This window comes from Dasypus novemcinctus, chromosome 3 (assembly GCF_030445035.2).
Source record: "Dasypus novemcinctus isolate mDasNov1 chromosome 3, mDasNov1.1.hap2, whole genome shotgun sequence".
NCBI lineage: Eukaryota > Metazoa > Chordata > Mammalia > Cingulata > Dasypodidae > Dasypus > Dasypus novemcinctus.
The window spans coordinates 79,304,713-79,325,554 of record NC_080675.1 but is presented as its reverse complement, the minus strand read 5'-3'; the positions used below and the strand labels follow the sequence as shown (position 1 = coordinate 79,325,554).

General features: G+C 35.6%; 1 protein-coding gene across 7 annotated transcripts in view; it reads right to left on the bottom strand.

Moving 5' to 3' along the window:
- The window catches only part of RALGAPA1 (Ral GTPase activating protein catalytic subunit alpha 1), a 298,344-nt gene that overhangs the window by 73,871 nt on the left and 203,631 nt on the right, over positions 1-20,842 (bottom strand). For all 7 annotated transcript variants that reach the window (XM_071213978.1, XM_071213981.1, XM_058293545.2 and 4 more), the window contains 4 exons: positions 18,719-18,853; positions 18,116-18,299; positions 8,868-9,729; positions 3,567-3,638 (listed from right to left, as the gene is read on the bottom strand). In XM_071213978.1, the coding sequence (XP_071070079.1) occupies positions 3,567-3,638; positions 8,868-9,729; positions 18,116-18,299; positions 18,719-18,853 (1,253 nt within the window). The remainder of the gene's footprint in view (positions 1-3,566; positions 3,639-8,867; positions 9,730-18,115; positions 18,300-18,718; positions 18,854-20,842) is intronic.

Genomic DNA, 20,842 nt, shown 5'->3' with positions numbered 1-20,842 from the left:
GACAGTTTGGCAGTTCCTCAGAAAGTTTACAGAATTAACATATGACCCCGCAATCCCTCTACTAGGTATAAACCCAAAAGAATTGAAAGCATGGACTTGATAGTCATACCAGCATTATTCACAATTGTCAAAAGATGGAAGCAACCCAAATGTCCATCAACCAATGAATAAACAAAATGTGGTATATACACACAAAAGAATATTATCCATTAAGAGGAATGCAGTTCTGATACATATGACATGGATGAAGCTTGAAGACATTATCTTGAGTAAAATAAGTCAGACACAAAGGGAAAAATATTTTATGATCTCACTGAAATTAAATAAAATAATTAGAATAAGTTAACTCACTAGAGTCAGAATCTAGAATATAGGTTACTAGGGGACAGGGTGGGGATAGAGATTTTGAAGTTAAGGTTTAAAAAGTAGAGGGCTCCTATTTGAAATAATGGAAATGTTTTAGTGGATGGTGGTGATGTTAGCACAACATTGTGAATGTAATTAACAGTACTGACATATATAACTGAATGTGGTTAAAAGGGCTAATGTTAGGTTATATAGATGGTAACAGAATAAATTTTTTAAAAAATTTTATAATTGCACTACACAGTGAACCCTAAGTCAAACCATGGGCTATAGGGAATCGTACGATTTCAAAAATGTGATTTCATCAATTATAACAAATGTTCCACACGAATATAAGGTGTTCAAAATAGGGTGGGTATATGGGGATCCTGTATTTTATGCATGATTTTCTGGAACCCACAAGTTCTCTAAAAAAGAAAAAAAATTCTAGTAAATCTAACAAGATAGAAGTCAAAAGACCAAGTAGTTTATCCCCAAAACACAAGGATTATTTAATATTAGAGATCTAGTGATATTAAAATACAATATGTATCAGTTATTAATAGAAAAGAAAAACTGTAGGGTTTCCCTGGGCTTCAGCTTTCACAGGCCTGGCTGTGGAGTTCAGGTCCCGCTCCAGCCATGCTGCACCTGTGGCCCTGCTGGCTCTGAGCTGGGGCTGCATACCTCAGCTGGAGGGGCAGAGCTCTCACTGCATTGTGGGAAGGCTGCCACAGGGTGGGGAGTGCATGAGATTTTGGGCTGTCCTCGTGGCTCTCCTGATGCCCACCTGATGCTGACGAGGGGATAGCACCTGCCCTGCCACTCCCCTCCTCAAATCCTGTGTTGGCACCTGCTGTCCGGGTTGCCACTGAAGCCCTGAACACACAGGAAGATTGCTCCCTCCTTCTCCACCTTCCTGAGTTGGGGTGCCTGGGGCTCGGCTTCCTGCATCTCTGCCTGTCAGGCTTACTTTGTCATGGCATGGATACAGGCAGTGTTGTGTTTGAACTAAGTGAGCAATGACTCATGGGGAGCTATGAGTTCACCATGAGGTCTGTCTTCTGGATATCACACTTATTATAACTACTCAGGGAATACATCTGAGAATGAAGGCAACCCAGAGGCAAGGAGAGCCAAGAGGCTGAGAGAGACAGAGCCTGGAGAACATCCTGTAACTGCCTGGATCCAGCTGAGCCTGAAGCCAGACATCCCTGGCCTTCTCAGTGATGTACGCTCACAAATTCCTCTGCTGTTTAAGCAAATTTTTGGTGTCAGAAGTTGGATTCAATGAAGACCACTCCCTCCCCACAACGGCTCTTGGAAGCAGTGAGAAGAACAAATGAAAGGTACCCTCTGAGCCCTTTGTGCTCTCTACTTTCTGTAGCACCCAGAGATCAAGAATTGAAAAAAAGTTTACTATAAAAATTTAAAAAATAAAAAAGTTAAGAAACAAGAAGCCAAGACAACCAACAAGGACTGTAGACGAAGTGACTTCATGCCCTCTTCCTCTCCTCCTTTGCCTGAATATCCTGAACCCATGGAACTTCCTTCTCATTTAACCTTCTACTTGGAAGATGACGAAGAAAAGGAAAGCAGGCAGATATCCTCGCCATATAGACTCTCCACAGACCCTGGTGCTCTGACCTGTGGTCAAAGATGGAACTCAGAAGCGTTCATGGAAGAATTTAGAATCCTTTTGGGTTCCAGTGATCTAGGTCACAGAGGAACACACAGCGAATGGACACAAAGAGCAGACAATTGGGGGTGGGGGAGAAGGGAGAGAATTTAAAAAAAGGTAAGCAGAAAAAGATGGTTATATATTGAAATTTTCAAGAACAGAAAATGATGTAAGGTAGAGTTGCTTGGTGTGAGAAAGGTCTAAAGAACAGGGATGGCCTGGTAGGTGGCTTGTTTCAAACTAGATTCTTAAGCCTTCAGAATCACTGGGATTCAACTAATGAGAGAAGTTATTAATATACATTAAAATATAAATGTGGAAGAAGAAGAAAGGGTATGATCCACTGTTCTAACACTTTGCCTTTTGCATAGGAGGCCAAATATTTGAACTGACTTGTTAGGCTAGAGAAGAGACAACTTTCTAAGTATAATGACGGACATGATGAGAAAGAAAGTGGTTACAATAATCACTCTGGGAAACAAAATAGACAAACAATGGGTGAGTAAAAAATTTGTCAAATAGTAGAGAGGGCATAACTGAGGTAAAATGAGCATGAATTAGCAGTAACTCTAATCACACTGATTTCATAATTTTCTCTAGTACCCTACTGCAATGTTGAAGCAGAGAATGTGGATATTAAGAATGTCCCTGATCAGAAAATTGATTATGGCCAAATAGGTATAAACGTTAAGTGGAAGATTACTTTTGAAGGTGCTAGATATGACATTTAAAAAATGGATGACACTGTGTGATCTCACCAGATAGGAATGCAAGTGAAGTCAGAGGTGGGCTGACTGAATGGAAACAGGTAAAGAAGAAACACTGGTCAAGTAAGATGTGAGGAGTTAGAGCTTTCAGATCTCAAAAATATAGTAATTCTCAATAATGGTGAGATCCAAAGTGTTGCTTTATTAATGTTATCTCTAGTCATACTGCTAAAAAACACCTATCCTTAAATTTTATTTCTATGTCTCTGGTAAGGACAGTAGCACATATACATAGTTTGACTTTACGGGAGTTTTCATTAAGTAATATTTTGTAATTTCTAGTACTGGTTTCCCAGGAAATCTTGTCCAGATTCACCGGGAACTAATTAAAATAATGATAAACAGGGTTTTACACATCAAGGGCTTAAAGTGAAACCAGATTTATAGAAATACAACAAACTGTATCTATTATTTTCTTCTCATTAATATTTTTTGTAGGTACTAGCCTGTATTCACCAGTCACTGAGTGTGGGGTTTCTTAGACTAATCAAAAAGAGTATGTTTAAACTGCCAAAGTATGGAAAAACTAAAAGTTCAATTTCTTCCCTTAATTCAAAAGATGATTTGAAATACAAGAAGGAATAAACAATTCAAAGATACTAAACATTTTACTATAGTTTTATATTTTTCTAAAAAATTAATTCATTATTTCTAAGGACTAAAGAAATAGTTTCTAATCAGAAAGGTATAATTCAATAATATAGTATTATTCATATATAGAGAATTACTTGATAGCTGTTAGTTATAAAAGTGAAGGTTTTCCAACAACTTACCATTGCCTTGAATCCAAGTTCCTAAGTTCTCTAAGTAGCTTTTCATTTTTCTTCAGGAGATGAAAGCTCCTCCTAAATAGATTTATAGAAATACTTTCATCAGCTTGACAGTAAATGTCATGACAGTCTTGGAAATACTTTACATTCTGTTCATGTAACTTTTATACTTTTCTTTCCTACCTCTAACACAAAGGAAAACAGACCTTGAAAAAATGCGAAGATTATATTCATTATTTCTACCCAGGCCCTCATACATTTTTGCTAGTGGATTATATCTTTATCCGCCATTTCAATGCTTTGCTGCAGATGCTGAGTTTCCAAACTCACATGCAGAAAGAGTAATAAAAACACAGATTATGGAAAGATGATGGTGTAAGGCGCTCCAGGACTCAATCCTACCTTCAAGACAATTATTAAAAAGGAAGGAATGGTCTGAAAGAACTATTACGAAACTCTGAAGGCCAGAAGAATATGACATAGCATCTGAGAAAGAGCAAGACGAAGAGAATGATGAGCTATGGCAGAGAACAGGGAGTTACTCTCTCTGCACAAAGGCTGCTGGCACCCACTCCCCACTCTCACAGCAGACTGCAGAGGGGTTCGGTCTCTGTCTGGCTCACTGGTGACAGAAAGAGACATAGGAATCCTCTTCCCCAAGAACAGGGGTAGGCATGGTCAAACACTGATCACAGTCTTTTTTAGTTTTGTTTTTTAATTTCTCTCCATCTCCCCCACCTTCCCCCCAGTTGTCTGCTCTCTGTGTCCATTCGCTGTGTGTTCTTCTGTGACCACTTCTATCCTTATCAGCGGCACTGGGAATCTGTGTTTCTTTTTGTTGCCTCATCTTGTTGTGTCAGCTCTCCATGTGTGCAGCACCATTCTTGGGCAGGTTGCGCTTTCTTTTGCACTGGGCGGCTCTCCTTACGGGGTGCACTCCTTGCGTGTGGGGCTCCCCTATATGAGGGACACCCCTGCATGGCACGGCACTCCTTGTGCACATCAGCACTGCACATGGGCCAGCTCCACATGGGTCACGAGGCCTGGGTTTGAACCGCGGCCCTCCTATGTGATAGGCAGACGCCCTATCCATTGGGCCAAGTCCGCTTCCCTGATCACAGTTTTTGATTAGCGAAGTCTGATCACTGGGTCCCAGCTGAGACACTGTTTCCATCTGCCCTGGACAAAGGTTTTAGCTGCCCTTGTTTTAACTACACCAGACAGGGGTGGCAGCAGTGGAGATTTAAAGATATAGTACTTCCTCAGGGCTGTGGGGGACAGTTAGCAGGGAGGCTACATTTCCTGGGCAGGTCAGGAAAGCTCAGTTTGGAAAACAATCCAGGAGGCTTTTGGCACCATTTCTGATTCCCCTCTCAAGGCACTAAGAAGCTGGTCTGGGAGGCCCTTCTTGGCTGGAAATACTGACTTGGGAAAGTCCTCCTCCAGGGTGGTGACCCTCTTCCCAGAATTTGCCCTATAGGAAAAAGCAGCTAGAGACAATGAAAGGAGTGTACGAAAAAGATAAAGGGAAAAAAAGAAATGAAAAAAAGAACAGATCAAGATTCTTGGAGAAGGAACAGAGCCAAGGAAGTTTTCTCCTGGAGGTCAAACAAGTACATAAAAAGTGCAATCCTAAAATTGTACCACATATCCAGGGCATCTATCAGATGAAGAAAAGCTGAAAAAATCTGACCAGTTATATATGGGCTATTTCAAAGGACTGGAATATGCTGGACTAAGTGGCAAAGAGCCTTAACACAAAGCCAATCAACAATAAATTCCTAGGCAAAAGAGAAAAACTGACCTTCAGAGTAAATAATCAAGATAACCTGATGTCTACACAGCAGCAAAAATTACAAGCCATACTAAATAACAGAAAGATATGGTCTAGTAAGGGGAAAAAATAAAAACTTCTTCAGAGAATACCCATAAAATGGGTGAAGTAAAAACTGCCTTTACAGTAATAACATTAAATGTTAATGGATTAAACTCCCCTATCAAAAGACACAGACTGGTAGAATGGATAATGAAACAGGAGTTATCCATATGGTGTCTACGACAGACTCATCTTAGACCCAAGGATACCAATAGACTCAAAGTGAAATGCTGGAAAAAGATATTCCACACATGCAGTAACCAAAACAAACAAACAAACAAACAAAAAACAGCTGGAGTAGCTGTACTTATATTGGATGAAATAGACTTTAAAAGGAGACAAAGAAGGGCATTATATATGAATAAAAGGGGCAATTCCTCTGGAAGAAATAAGAATCATAAATGTATATGATGGGAGATGTAGCTCAAGTGGTTGAGTACCTGCTCCCCACATTGGTGATCCTGGGGTTCAGTTCCCAGTGCCTCCTAAAAAAAAAAAAAAGTGAAACAAAAAAAAAATTCAGGGAAGCTGATTTGGCTCTGTGGTTGATCACTGGTTTCCCACATACAAGGTTCCAGGTTCAATCCTTGTCCCCTGGTATCTCAAAAAAATGTATATGTACCTAACCAAGAGGCCCCAAATACATGAGACAAACCACTGGCAAAACTGAAGGGAGAAATAGATGCCTCTACAATAATAGCTGGAGACTTTAATATACTACTTTCAGCATTGGATGGCACATCTGGGCAGAGGATTAATAAAGAAACAGAGAGCTTGAAAAATATGATAAATGAACTAAACCTAATAGACACATATAGAACATTGCATACTAAAACAGCAGGATATACATTCTTCTAAATGCTCATGGATCTTTCTCCAGGATAGACCATATACTGGGTCACAAAGCAGATCTCAATAAATTCAGCAAGACTGAAATTATACAAAGCACTTTCTCTGATCATAATGGACTATAGTTGGAAATAAAAAACAGGTGGAAAATGGGAAAAATCACAAATATTTGGAGGCTAACAACATACTTTTAAATAATCAGTGAGCTGAAGAAATTGCAATAAAAATCAATAAATATCTCAAGACGAATAAAAACAAGAATGCAAATTATCAGAACCTATGGGATGTAGTGAAGGCAATGCTGAGAGGGAAATTTATAGTCCATAATGCTTACATTAAAAAGAACAAAAGGTAACACTGTGATTATACTAAAAGCCATTGATTTTAGTATAAAAATCATGCAAATATTCACATACATGTGAATATTTCTCAATAAAACTGCTTAATAAGCAGGGGAAGCATAGAGAGATTGAGAGTGGAGAATTTTCTTGTTTGTCTGCTTTTTGTTTATTATTATTGAAATAATGAAACTGCTCTAATAATGATTGAACTGATGAATGTACAACTATATGATTATACCAAATACCAGGATTGTACAGTTTGGATGAATTGTATGCTTTATTAATATTTATCAATAAAATTGTATTATTTTTAAAGAGCTAAAATCAGTGACCTAATTACACAGCTGGAGGAACTAGAAAAAGAATAGCAAACTATTCCCAAAGCAAGCAGGAAGAATGAAACAACAAAGATCAGAGCAGAAATAAATGCAACTGAGAACAACAACAACAAAAAAAAGAGAATTAACAAAACCAAAACTTGGTTCTTTGAGAAGATTAACAAAATTGACAAACCTTTAGCTAGACTGACAAAGAACAAGAGAGAAGATGCAAATAAATAAAATAAAAAATAAAAACAGGAACATTACTACTGACCCCACAGAAATAAAAGAGATCATAAGAGGATACTATGAACAACTGTATGCCAACAAACTAGAGAACGTAGATAAAATGGAAAAATTTCTAGGAACGTACGAACAACCTACACTGACCCTAAAAGAAACAGAAGACCTAATTAAACCATTCACAAGTAAAGAAATTGAAACAGTCATCAAACAACTCTCCAAAAAAGTATCATTCATTGTAACAAATGTTCAACTCCAAAGCAAGGTGTTGGTGGTTAGGTGTTACATGGGAATACTGTATGTTACGTATGATTGTTTTGTAAACTCACAATGTTACTAATTAAAATAAATATGCATGTAGGTTCCTTTTCAAGAGCTTCATAAAAACGTATTAGACAATTATTCCTCATGAGAAATAACATATTTTTAAAAATCTAAATCATTACCGAGAAAGTGTAATCTAGACAAAATTCACTTTCTTGCTTTATATTATTGTGTTTTTTATACTACGATGGAATTTACCAAATCCATTCTATAGTATTTTAAGTATGTACAAATTATGTTCATGGAATAGACATTTGCAATGGTAAAATATAGCTTCCCATCTTCAATTTTTCTTAAGAGACATCATATTAACCACTCTATACCAAGAGAGAATTGAATGTATTTATACTATAATCCAGTGGCAATAACCTATATTTAAACATATCATAAGACAAACTGGGTTCCTGATATAATGTGGCTTTCCCACAAGGCTGAAGATATTCCCTTCTATTAAGTGGAAAGGTTTAAATCAAATAAGATTATAAACACTAACCAAGCAAGTAAAACACATTTCAATGGTTCATATACATTTGAATTACTCTAAGATTTTATTTATCCTGTGATAGCTGAGCTCCCAGCCTATTATAAATTACACAGAAAAAATAAATTACACAGAAAAAATACATTAAATGTCTTCTCTACTTCCCTATAAGTTTTATATCAAATTTGAAAACAATGTATATTAATAATGCTTTATACTAGTATACAATTTTACTGTTTTATGTACATTGTCTAATTTAATTCTCATACATAAAATAGGAATTATTCTCCAGTTTGTAAACTGTAGTTGGAGGCTTAAGTTAAGTGACTCTAACCTAGGTCTTCTAATATTAGTCCACTGCTCTTTTCCTTTATCACTTACCTAACTTACCTGAATGCTTTGTGCATTTACTTTAAGTTTTAATAAGGCTTTTTAACATGAACAAGAAAACAAAATACTAAAAAAATTAAAATCAAATACAGATTTTCTTGATTTGATACTGAAACTTGAATTAATTCCTCAAGATTCAAACTATCTATGATCATATTACTCAATCTCATAAAAGAGACAACTGTTACACTAACATGACTGCTGGAAAAATAAGAATATTTTTTGATCTTATGAGCTATAAACTCTAGGTCAGATCTACCAGTTATCCTGAAAATGTAAATAGTTCATTCACTGGCTTAATTTCTCTTCTTTCTTTCCCCATGAATACACGTATAACTCAGTGGTCTTAAAAAACAAAAAATAAAAATTTAGAGCTGTCTACTCATCAAAGAACATTAATTGACTAAAATGCTTGATAAAAAGATGAATAAGATAAATGTTTAAAAAAAAAAAAAGGAAAATATTCTCTTTTATTCTTACCTTTTGTCCCAGGAATTCATTCCCAATATACTAAGAAGCAATCTGCAATAATAAAATGCTGACTGAGGCTTTTGAGGTATTGCTTCATCTTGTTCCACAGCTTTCATGTTTAAGTCATTGAAGTGTTTCTCAACAAATTCTCTTTCCTCTGTATGTTGTTTAAGAATAGCATTGATAACATCATTTTCCTGTTTTTCAGAAATACACACAGGCTGTGGAGCAGGAATATTAAGTGAGATTCCAGTTCTCTGTAAGCATTCAGGACTAGTAACACCTAAATACTGCAAGAGCTCATCAAGAGCATCTTCTTCATCTTTTATTGTATCCCAAGTTGGTACAGTTTCTCTGAATCTTTTAAACTGCAGAGAAAGTTCATCTTTTACTGTTATATCTTCTAAGCATTCATTAGATGTAGAAGGCTCTTCTGGCTTCTCTTGGTGAGACAATGAAAATATAGAAGATGTAGGCTCTGACAAGCCACTTACAGGAGGTGGCCCATAGAGGATGGCAGAGTCCCAAGAATATTTTCCGGAGAGATCACGTACTATGATTCTGACATTTGAATTGGCTGATGCCAGGCCAGCGGATAACCCTCCTCCAGGCATACTTTCTTCTGATCTGATCTGGATACAGGACACTAAGGTTGTATTGTTTAACACAAAGAACTGGATATTTGGACTCTCAAAGAGTTCAGGAGAAAGTTCAGGACTTTCACTGTACTGATTGTCATGATTTTCACACACCTGACTTGTTAACATAGCTGGACCACCACTCATTGGATAATGGCCCAAGTGATTTACCAGATGTGTAATAACAGTGCGGGCTGCTACAGAGATTAATCCTTGTTGCATCTGAGTTTTCACTGGAAATAAGAAATATAAAAGAGTAGGAATATTATTGCTTCCTAGAAAGTTATTTAACAAAACAGATAATTTATGAGGATTTCATCATATTGTAAAAACTATATCATGTATTTGAGTAAATATTATTTCTGACTTAGAATTTGTACTACAGGAATGATGGCAAAGAAAAAGAAAACCAATCTTTGATTAAGTTTTAATTTATAAGGAAGCCCTTTCTGAAATTTTTGTTTATGGATGCATAATTTAAACCAAAGTCTTTAAAAGTAGATTACAGCTTCAAAGAAGAATGGAAAAGTATTATAAATCAATCACTTGAAATCACTAAACATAGATTTAAAAGCCAACGAAAGCAATCCAACTGATAAATTCCTTATCTTATGAGTAGATTCCAGATTAAGAGAGGCAGTTTGCAGCATACATTCTGGCTTTCACTGATGATATAAGAAAATTTCAGAGAAAAGTATATTTCCACTAAACCTTAAGAGTCAGGATCAATTTAAACAGTGTCAGTGTATCCAGTATGTACCAAGAAAACTTTCTTGTAAAGGTAAAAATATTTTTATGGGCTTGTATACTTTGTATATTTTTCTAAGGTATGCTTCAGGTCAATTTGTCTAATCTAAGCAGTTAGCTGTATTCAAGAAACATTTTTTTTCTTTGGAAAGCACATAAAGAAAACAAATACTACTCAATGAGTACTCAAATGAGTAACATTTTTTTTTTTTTTTTAATTATAGGAACCAGAAAAAGAGAAAACTCAAAGAACACAGAAGAGGCACATCGAGGTGTCAGGATAGGACGGAGGAGGATCAAGGAGTGGTGGGGAGAACAGAGGAAAAGGGAACACAAAGAGAGAAAAGGGCGAAGAGATTAATGGAGAGAGAAAATGATTTGTTAAAGTCCACTTGCCAAAGACTGCCAGCGTGATTTTAAGGAGGGGTCAACAGAGAAGACACTTCTGGATTGAGTGTACCAGGAAATGGGGAGAATATCTTGATACTTTTCATCTTGGAGATGGGAAGAGACTTGTTACTGATAAAAAAACACTAGTTTATTCATGTTAAAAAAGAATGTTTAGTTTTGTGTTTAGGGATAGTTTCCTTGTCTATATTTAGACAAGAGTGACCATGTCCCTGTATTGTTCTACCACAGTCATAGAGTGGTCTTATCTGAGTACTGCTTATATCATCTGAAAGTTAGTCTGTTGGGAATACTGTGGTCTAGCTGCCAGAATAAATATGCATTTGCTAGAATACAGATTTGAGAATCTTGATGATCAAAGCATTTTTTATGTAAAATAAATCCTCCAATTTTTAAGTTTGATGAATTTTGGTAATTGTATACAATTGTGTAACCACCATCATCACAATATAGAAAAGTTACCAAAAAAGGATACATTTTATTTTCATGTAACTTAAACCTCAATAAATTTGGTATTATTACCAAATAAGATCTCCTTTATTCCAGCTCTAAGAAAGAACTTTTCTCTGGGTTTTGGTTGATTTTGAAATGTTACTGAGAATCAAAATTTAATTTTCCATTACCAATCAAGTTTATGTCTACATACATATAAACATGAATAAATATCAGTTACTTTAAAAAGTTCCAGTGATATGGAAACGGACTTTGGCCCAGTGGTTAGGGCGTCCGTCTAGATATGTGAGGTCCGCGGTTCAAACCCCGGGCCTCCTTGACCCGTGTGGAGCTGGCCATGCGCAGCGCTGATGCGCGCAAGGAGTGCCGTGCCACGCAAGGGTGTCCCCCGCATGGGGGAGCCCCATGCGCAAGGAGTGCGCCCGTGAGGAGAGCCGCCCAGCGTGAAAAGAAAGTGCAGCCTGCCCAGGAATGGCACCGCCCACACTTCCAGTGCCGCTGAGGACAACAGAAGCAGACAAAGAAACAAGACGCAGCAAATAGACACCAAGAACAGACAACCAGGGGAGGGAGGGGGGGAAATTAAATAAATAAATAAATCTTTAAAAAAAAAAAAAAGTTCCAGTGATATTGAGCTGTTCTTTAATTATGTTTATGACTAGTTCTGAAAATCAGCTATTCAACATTAGATGACAACACTAAATAATTAGCCCTCATTCAATTCTACACTTAGAAGATTATAATCAAATTTGAAAGATATGTGTCACTGGAGGATAAGAGTGGTTTTAATCTTATCTCTGCTTTCTTTTCCCTAATTATAACTAAGAATATAATGAATATTCACTGTTAAGGGGTTTTTACAGATACTCTAGCCAGTACTCTTTGCTTTGTATAAGAAAACAAATGGGTATATAGAAGTTAAGTAATTTGCCTACTATATGAAATTTCATACAAAGGCTGGTCTTTTGCTTTTCAGCTCAGTGTTATTTGCCCCTTTACTACAACTCTAATTTTCAAACTCTTCTCTTTTTCTTTTGGCAAACTACTGTGCTATATGGAAGAAAGGAATTCAAGATTTATTTTTTACTGTGTACAGTAACTTCAAAAATTATTACATAGCATGTATTACTAAGTAAATAGCCAAGATAAACTGAAAAAGCTCATCTAAATAAGACTGACTCATGTTTTAAAGAGTGGCATAAAAAATTAGGATTAAAGATATTTTTTATTTTTACATAGAAAAAATTTTTCTGCTCTTTATCCTTTTTTCCCCCTTCCTCTTGAGTGATATATTTAAATAGGTGACTTATTCTAAGAAGCAAATCTTTTCTGCAGAACATGTAAGTTAACCTTCAGAAGAAAGGAAAGTATAATTTAGTGTAACAAGATCACAGAAAAGAGAAAGGTCTCTGACTTTGTCTTTGATTTGCTCTGTGATCATTAACAAATCACATAAAAATTTTTGAATCCCACTTTCCTGTACAAGTTAAAATCTCTCATATGCAAGCTGGATGTGACAGAAAAAAAAAATCGTTTATATTTGGCAGCATTATAGGTAACATAAATCTTTGGAGTTCCTTTTCCAAACTTGCTTATTAGTAAAGTACAAAAATGAGCCTGCTCTTTCCCTAAACTATAAACTTCTAAAGCTCTAAAGCCCAGGTACTAATCCATCCTACATATTCTCATCCCAAAGGAAGTGTTAGTAGGAATGCTGTTTAAATGAGCTTCTTAGTAAATATGTCATAATTATTAACATTAAGAACACTTGAAAATTAAATTTAGATTTCAGATGTAAGTAAAAGCATTTTCTCTCCTACGGTGCTTCTCTAAATTCAGGGTATATGTATATATAAAAGGATAAAAATCTCAACTTACTAATTGGGCATTTAGATTTATGTGGGTTTATTTTTGAGCTATAAACTATATAATATACATAACTCCCTTCTACTTATCTACTTAGATATAAAGACATATGAAATACCCTAATTTAGAAATTCAAAATGAATTTCTAAAATAACCAGCCTTGTGAGAAAATGCAAAATGAAGATATCGATGCTTCTAAGGCTTTGTGTAACTAGCATTCATTTAAATAAGTCTATTCAGGGATGTCTTTTCAGATTGTCAGATTAAACAAACCCTACAGCATTTGCAGCAAACCCATAATTACAGATTATTATGGCATACAAAAGCAGCAAGACATAAAAAGCTGCTGCAATTCACTGCACTGTAATAGAACATGCTGAGGAAGTTAATTTTGGCAAATGCTTTAAATATTAGCTTTGCATAATATGTATAGGTGAAACCATAATTAGGAGAGAATGAATCCTTTGAGTCAGTCTTCTTTCACTCTGACCCCACAAATGATGACTTTTTGCTAATAAGACTACAGCCATTTGACAAAAAGCCAACTCAGTACCTTGCTTTATTCTTTAGTAAATTTAATAATTACAGCTACTCCTGCCAATAGTTGTGAAATCAGATTTGTTCACTCCAATACTGAGCTTATTAGGGACAGTCTATGTTTAGAATTCTTTGGCCAAAAACGTACTTGAAGATGATGAAGCATGCCTTAGACAAGAGCACAATGATTAGTCATTTTCACCACATGAAAAAAATCAAAACAAAAAAAACCACCAAAAAAACCCCCCCCAAAAAACCAGCACTGCAGCACATAGTCACTACTGACCACAGGATCACCTACTGTTAAGCTCATATCTGTTTCAAAAACGTTCTGTATTTATCTGGTCCTTAATACCTTTAAGGAAGCTCAAAGAGAATAAATTTGATATATTTAGAGAATAGCAGTACACAGGGTATTTGTTATCAATATTAAGCTCATCTATTTCAATTTTTTTCTTTGCTTCTTTTACACTGACTTTGATACATTACAGTATATTTTACATGAAAAACATTAAAACTTCCTTTTAAATAAGAAAATTCTAAAAAAAAAATCTATTTATCGCACTAATTAATATACCATACTGTCTTGAATCAGAACCTACCATTTTATATCTTAAAAAATGTTTAAAAGCAAATAATTTTTTCCCATAACTTTATTTTTAAATAAACACTATTTTACTATTACAAAATTACCTATATCAATTATTATCTATATTCTTTTGCTATTTTGTATTGCCCTGTACATCTCTATTACATATAAACTATAACGTAAACCTTAGGTTCTTATTTAACTTGTGTATTTGTGTTCTAGATAAATTATTAGCAACTTGTATAGCAACTTGTAGTGAACCCAGAACCCTAGCCTCACACACTTTCTTGACCTCTAACTTCATATCTTCGCTTGAATTCCATGTTATCAACCCACTATCATAGTCAATCACGTCCTATATATGTATCATTGATAACTACTCTACCTTTAAAAATTGAACTCTTTCTTAACAGCCTACTCTTCGAACACAATCTCTTAGCCTACTGATTTCCCAAAAGTGTAGAACCCTTGGGATGTGGGAGAAACAGATGGGAGTGAAGTTGATCAGACCCGAGGCCTCCACCCTGCTATATGGTGGAGTTTTTCATTAAAATGTAAAATTCATTTATTTTATATAAAGTTTTACAAATTGGGTTTCCTCATGAAATTTACTTGAAAAGGTTACACTGCTAAAAAAACAAGTTGTATGCTCTCAGTGGTTCCCAATCATGGCTGCATACTATAGTTATGCAAAGCTTTGAAAAATCCCAGCAATCCTAGATTTTAAAATCTCTGCAGTTGGGACCAGAGCATCAGTACTCTAATATGCAGTCAAGGCTAAAAATCACTGCTCTAACTTCTTATTGCCAACCACATTTGCCTTCTGACTCTCTGGATCATGCCATTTTCCCCTCAATTTATTAGCTATTTCCTTGCATCAGTTCAATCCTTCCCAATCCCAGGTTACATGGCTTAACCATACACCAATATTTTCAAAACCACAATTACAGTTCCCTTGGATTTCTGCCTCACACTGATTGTCAACTGGTGGAAATAAAACATTTTCGTTTTCTATTGGGCCCTCAATAACTTTTGTCACTCCTCTTAATTTACCTCCATCTTCCTCTTCTTCCTGGTCTCAGAAGAAGGGTTAATCCTAGCACCTGTACTACTTTCTAGCTCATCTCCTCAGGGATTTCACTCTATTAATGATCACCTTCCATTTACTTCCTTCTCAGCTTATAAATAAATTCAACATTCTATGCCCTTAACTCATCCTTTAGTTTACCTACTGCTTCATTGCTCTCTCTCTCTCCTTTTACTTGAGCCCCATGCATACTACATAGGTGACATTGGTTTCTTAAGAATACTGGTTTCTGATGTTATTTATTTGTAAATTAATATTAATGGAAGGTGGGGGAGGGAGAAAAGTGAAGGAAAGTAGAAAGATGGAAAGGCGAGTACTTAAAGTTACTGGTTCAGTAAAGGAGAGTAGTAGTATAGACATCAACCAACCAGTACTTCTTTCACTTTACTATTAAGTAGGTATGTTTCTCATACAGCTTGCTGGCCACTCAATTCTTTCTTTATCCTCTAATGCATGTCAACAGACCACTAACCACTAGCGCCCCTAACCGCAGAGAATCTGAAATTTTGAAATACACCAAAAATAAATCCCACCTATTACCTCCCAACACTAAGACTTTTCTACCACAAGGTCAACTGGTTAACTCTACAAAGAATGGTACCATTTCTTACCTTAACACCAAGATAGACCACCACTAGGTCTCAACTATAGCTACTCTTAACAAAGAATGGTACCAGAATCTCTCTCTTTAAACAGCCAAACTTCTTTAGAGTACTTTCCATGGGACGGCTCTGTTTTCTTAACTTCTGTTTGCTACTCAACCTACAGCCATCCACTTCTGCTTCTATGCCTCTGCTAAAACTAAAGCTGACACTTATCAATCCTTATGTATTTGACCTCTCCATCTATCAGCTAGCCTTTTAAAAAGGTTTTTCTTCTCTTGATTTCTAAGAAATTACTCTCCTGGTACTATTTTCTTTTTAAATATTTTTTCTCAGCGCAGGTGTATGCACACACACACACACACATAACTATATATTCTTAGTAAAGACCTCTCTGTTAATATCTCGATCTGCCTATACAACTAATTACCTACCAAATGTTTTTACATTAATATCCAATAAACACCTTGAACTAAACTATTTCCAATACTATCCTCCTAATTTTTCCTCCCAAACTTGTACTTTCTCTTATATTTTACTTTCATTTGGGGAATAACCTAACTAACCCCAAGCCAGAATCTAACCAGATACCTACTCTAAATTCCTACTTTTCCATTACTCTTTGGCGAAAACCTTTTGACTATACTGCCTCAATATTTCTATGCGCCCTGTAAGGAGAGCCGCCCAGCGCGAAAGAAAGTGCAGCCTGCCCAGGAATGGCGCCGCCCACACTTCCCGTGCCGCTGACGACAACAGAAGCGGACAAAGAAACAAGATGCAGCACATAGACACAGAGAACAGACAACCGGGGGAGGGGGGGGGAATTAAATAAATAAATCTTAAAAAAAAAAAAAATTTCTAAACTCCTATTTTCTCTCCATTCCTACTTATCATTCTTTAGTAACTATACAAAAAAATTTAATTTAAGCCTTCTTCAACTCTTGCTTGACCTACTGCAACCTCCTCTCTGCTCCTGGGTTAACATCCCTCAATTCAATCTAAAACACCAGGGATTGGCAAACATTTGTGTAAAGGACCAAACAGTAAATATTTTCAGCTTTGTGGATCACATGACCTCTGTTCCAATTACTCATACTGCCACTGCAGGGAAAAAGTAGCTATAATGACATAGAAATTAACAGGTGTGGCTGTGTCCCAGTAAAACATTATTTTTAAAAAATAGGAGACAGGTGCAGGCCATAATTTGCTGATTCTGCAAAATACTATTGTCAAAGTGCTCTTAATACTAGTTTTATTACATATCCCCCTCCTTAAAAAATCCTCCAGTAATTCCTGGGTTCTTCTAGGCTATCTGTACTTTGAATATACTTTTATTTTTTTCTAGTCATATCAAAAGGTAATTTGTTCAGATCTTTCTCTGTCACACAGTGAACTCAATGGAGAAATGATGTGACTTTAAAATATGTTATTAAGTTCCCAATGTACCAAGAACTGTGCATACAGCTTTAAATATATACTTTTTTTAAAAAAAGATTTATTTTTTATTTATTTCTCTCCACCCCCCCCCCCAGTTGTCTGCTTTCTGTGTCCATTTGCTGCGTGTTCTTCTGTGACTGCTTCTATCTTTATCAGCGTCACCAGGAATCTGTGTTTCTTTTTGTTGCGTCATCTTATTGCACCAGCTCCCCGTGTGCGTGGTGCCATTCTTGGGCAGGCTGCACTTTCTTTTGCACTGGGCGGCTTTCCTTACAGGGTGCGCTCCTTGCGTGTGGGGGTCCCCTATGTGGAGGACACCTGCGTGGCACCGCACTCCTTGCGTGCATCAGCACTGCGTGTGGGCCAGCTCCACACAGGTCAAGGAGGCCCGGGATTTGAATCACGGAGCTTCCATGTGGTAGGCGGACACCCTATCCATTGGGCCAAGTCCGCTTCTCTAAATATATTCTTATTTAGTATTCAAAACAATCTTCTGAGAGAACTAATATCCCCATTTTAGAAATGGAAACAGACAAAGTCACTTGGCTTTTAAGTAAGAGTCAAAATGCAACTATACCAGGTCTGTTTGACTCCAAAGTTCAATCCCTTATTGAACTGTATAAATTTTACTATGCATAAAATAAAATATGAAAGAGAATTGATAAAGAATAGCTTAGAAGTATACAGAAAAGTCATCACATATAATCTTATGACATATTTATCTGAAGTTATTTCTTAAACTAAAAATAAACTTGAACTATAATACACATGGTTAAGTAAACAACCAAAAAAGCAAGACATATTCTCCTTCTTCATTATTTCTACCCATGGCCTCAAATCTTACCTAGAGAGAACCCAAGCACTAATTTTACCTTGAAAATAACTCATTTTACCTTCTGTTACTGTCTGGAGTTTAGAAGATCGTTCTGAATCAGGGGAATGCAGGGGTTCAGGCTCTTTCAGACTTTCCAAATGCATGAAAGGATCATAATCTACAGATGCCAAATCAGAGAGGCTCATTGGAAAATACCTTGGATTGCTGAAACACTGAGCTCCATAAACACACCCATGTAAAACCTGAAAATACAGGGACGAAGAAAAAACACACAAATTTTCCTTTTAAATAAAAATAAAGTCGTGCAGGTCAAAAGAAGAAAAAAGCCATCCGGTAACACAAGAGCTTGGTGAAATTTTAGATATTTTTAAACTGACCTCTATAATCAAGGTAAAACAATACCCCCTTTAAAAAGAAGAGTAAGTAAAATATAACTATGATTCTCACAGTCAACAAAGATTTGCCTCCTCCCAAAATTTCAACAAAACAGAATTGTAGGAAGTACATTTTAATTTTAATTACTCTTAAGAGTACTATAAGATAAATCTATGTTCTTGAAAAATACTTAAATAGCTCTAAAACAATGAAAATGTAATACTAAGAACAGCTATTTCTTTAGGTTTTAAAAACCTTTGGTTTTTAAAAAAACAAGGAAGGTTACCTTATAAATGCAATTGAGGACAGATTTTTCTGTTTTATCATTTTCTGCTCCAGTAGTGTGGATTGGCTGGAATAGTGTCTTTAGAGGTAAGGCCATGATCCAGTCCAAAAGGCACAGAAGTAAGGATACAACCAACTATAATAATAACAAAGAAGCTCATTTCATTTATTGGACTATAAAATAAAATAAAAGGTTGGTAGTACTTAATAGTACTTATTCTTAGGTTCCCAAAACCTAAGAACCATCTTCTGAAGTTCTACCATTAATATTTATCTAGAGAGGGGTGGGCATAGCTCAGTGATTTGAGTACTTGCTTCCCATGTACCTCCTAAAAAAACAAAAAACAAAAAAAACAAAAATGTTTATCTAGGTCTAACTGATTTTAAGATGTATATGAATATTACAGTGGGTTCTTGATTATATATCAGGGCAAGTACAATGAAACATTAAAACAGTGAAATAATAAAAACAGGAATGTTAAAATTATTTAAAATTAATTTTTTAAAAAACCCACATAGCTTAAAGATAACTGGTATCAATTAATTCTATTTACTTGTGCATGGTGTGGGACACAAAAGAAAGGCTTTGGTCTGTATGTATTATAATCACTTTCACTTTCCTTTCTAATTTAACAACACCTCATCAGAAAGACCTCCTTAATACTTTCTGAAAATGTTACTCATTTTACTACATGAATCTTACCACTGGATACTAATGGATGCCATAACCCAAATTGTTTTTATCTAAAATAATTTAGAGTAAAATAGCAATATCTGTGTGGTCCATTTTATTGGATAAAGAATCACAATTAGTGCCATGAAAGCAGCAAAGAGCAAAAAGATATCTGCTGAATTTTAGGGTTGAGTCCAACTCTCCAACTCAAGAAGTAATTCTGGTCTAAATCTCCCAATATTCTCCTAAAAAACAATAAAGAACAAAAAAAAAGAACCAATAAAACTAAACAAAGCCCATACTTAGAACCAGATGACAGAGAAAATCCAAACTTCAAAGTACTTGCAAATAGAAAAATATATACCAAATTCAAGTAAACTTTTTCTCCTTCTCCCATTATAAACTTTCATGAAGAGCCAGGACAATTTGGGAAAAACTGTGAAGGACAGAAAAAGGGAGGCTAGCTGGGAACCTAAGATTGATCTAAAACCAATGCAAGAAATAAAGAGTCCATCTGAAAAGTAAAAATACTGAAAAAGTATACTGGTAGAACAGAGCACTAGTAGAAAAAAAGGGGCTTAAAAGTACACAAAAGAAAGGCAATCTTTTGGGGGAAAAGAATGTTAAGAGGGAAAGAAAAGGTATCCTTTGGAAAACATGTAATGAAATGAAAAACACAAAAGGGAGAAATTTAGGATTCTGCAAGGCTGAAAAAACATGAAAGAAAATTAATGGACTTATAACTCCTCCTCTTAAAAAAAGGTCACCCAATAAATATACTGTTTCAATTCACAGACAGAAGAGGGAGCTCTTGAACTAGGAATTTCATAAACTACCCTAAACCACCAACCTGATGACAGAAATACAGAAACAGTGATCATCTATACAAAAACTACTATAAGCAGAAAATGAGAATCCAAGCAATTCAGCTGCTGAAAATTCCCCCCAAATAAACTAAGCATTTATATATATGAAAAAGCACATCTTAAATCAAAAATTTTAAAATTAAGAAAATAAATGGAACAGGAAAAGAACTGAGTCAAGTCAAGAAAGAATTAAAAGAAAAAGACAAATTATATTAGAAATGAAAAAAGAATTATAAGGTGCCTAAGGAAGGGGAAAAAAAACTTACTAAGGGCCACTGAAAAACAGTAAAAACAGAAGGGAAAGAAAATGTCAGAGAGAAAGTGGATGAAAACAAAGAAAAAGAAAATCCAATTTATATATATTTGGAGTCCCTAAAGATTGATAAATTGATCACATAAAAATATGTTCCCATGACCAACATGAATGACATGAACGACTAAAGCCCTCCAAAACACCCACCATAAACACAGCCAAAAGACAACTGAAAAAAATGAAAGAAAATATTTGTAGCATACATTATAAAGAGTTAGAATCCCTAATATAAAAATATTAAGGGAAAAAGACCACAATTTTGGTAGAAAAATG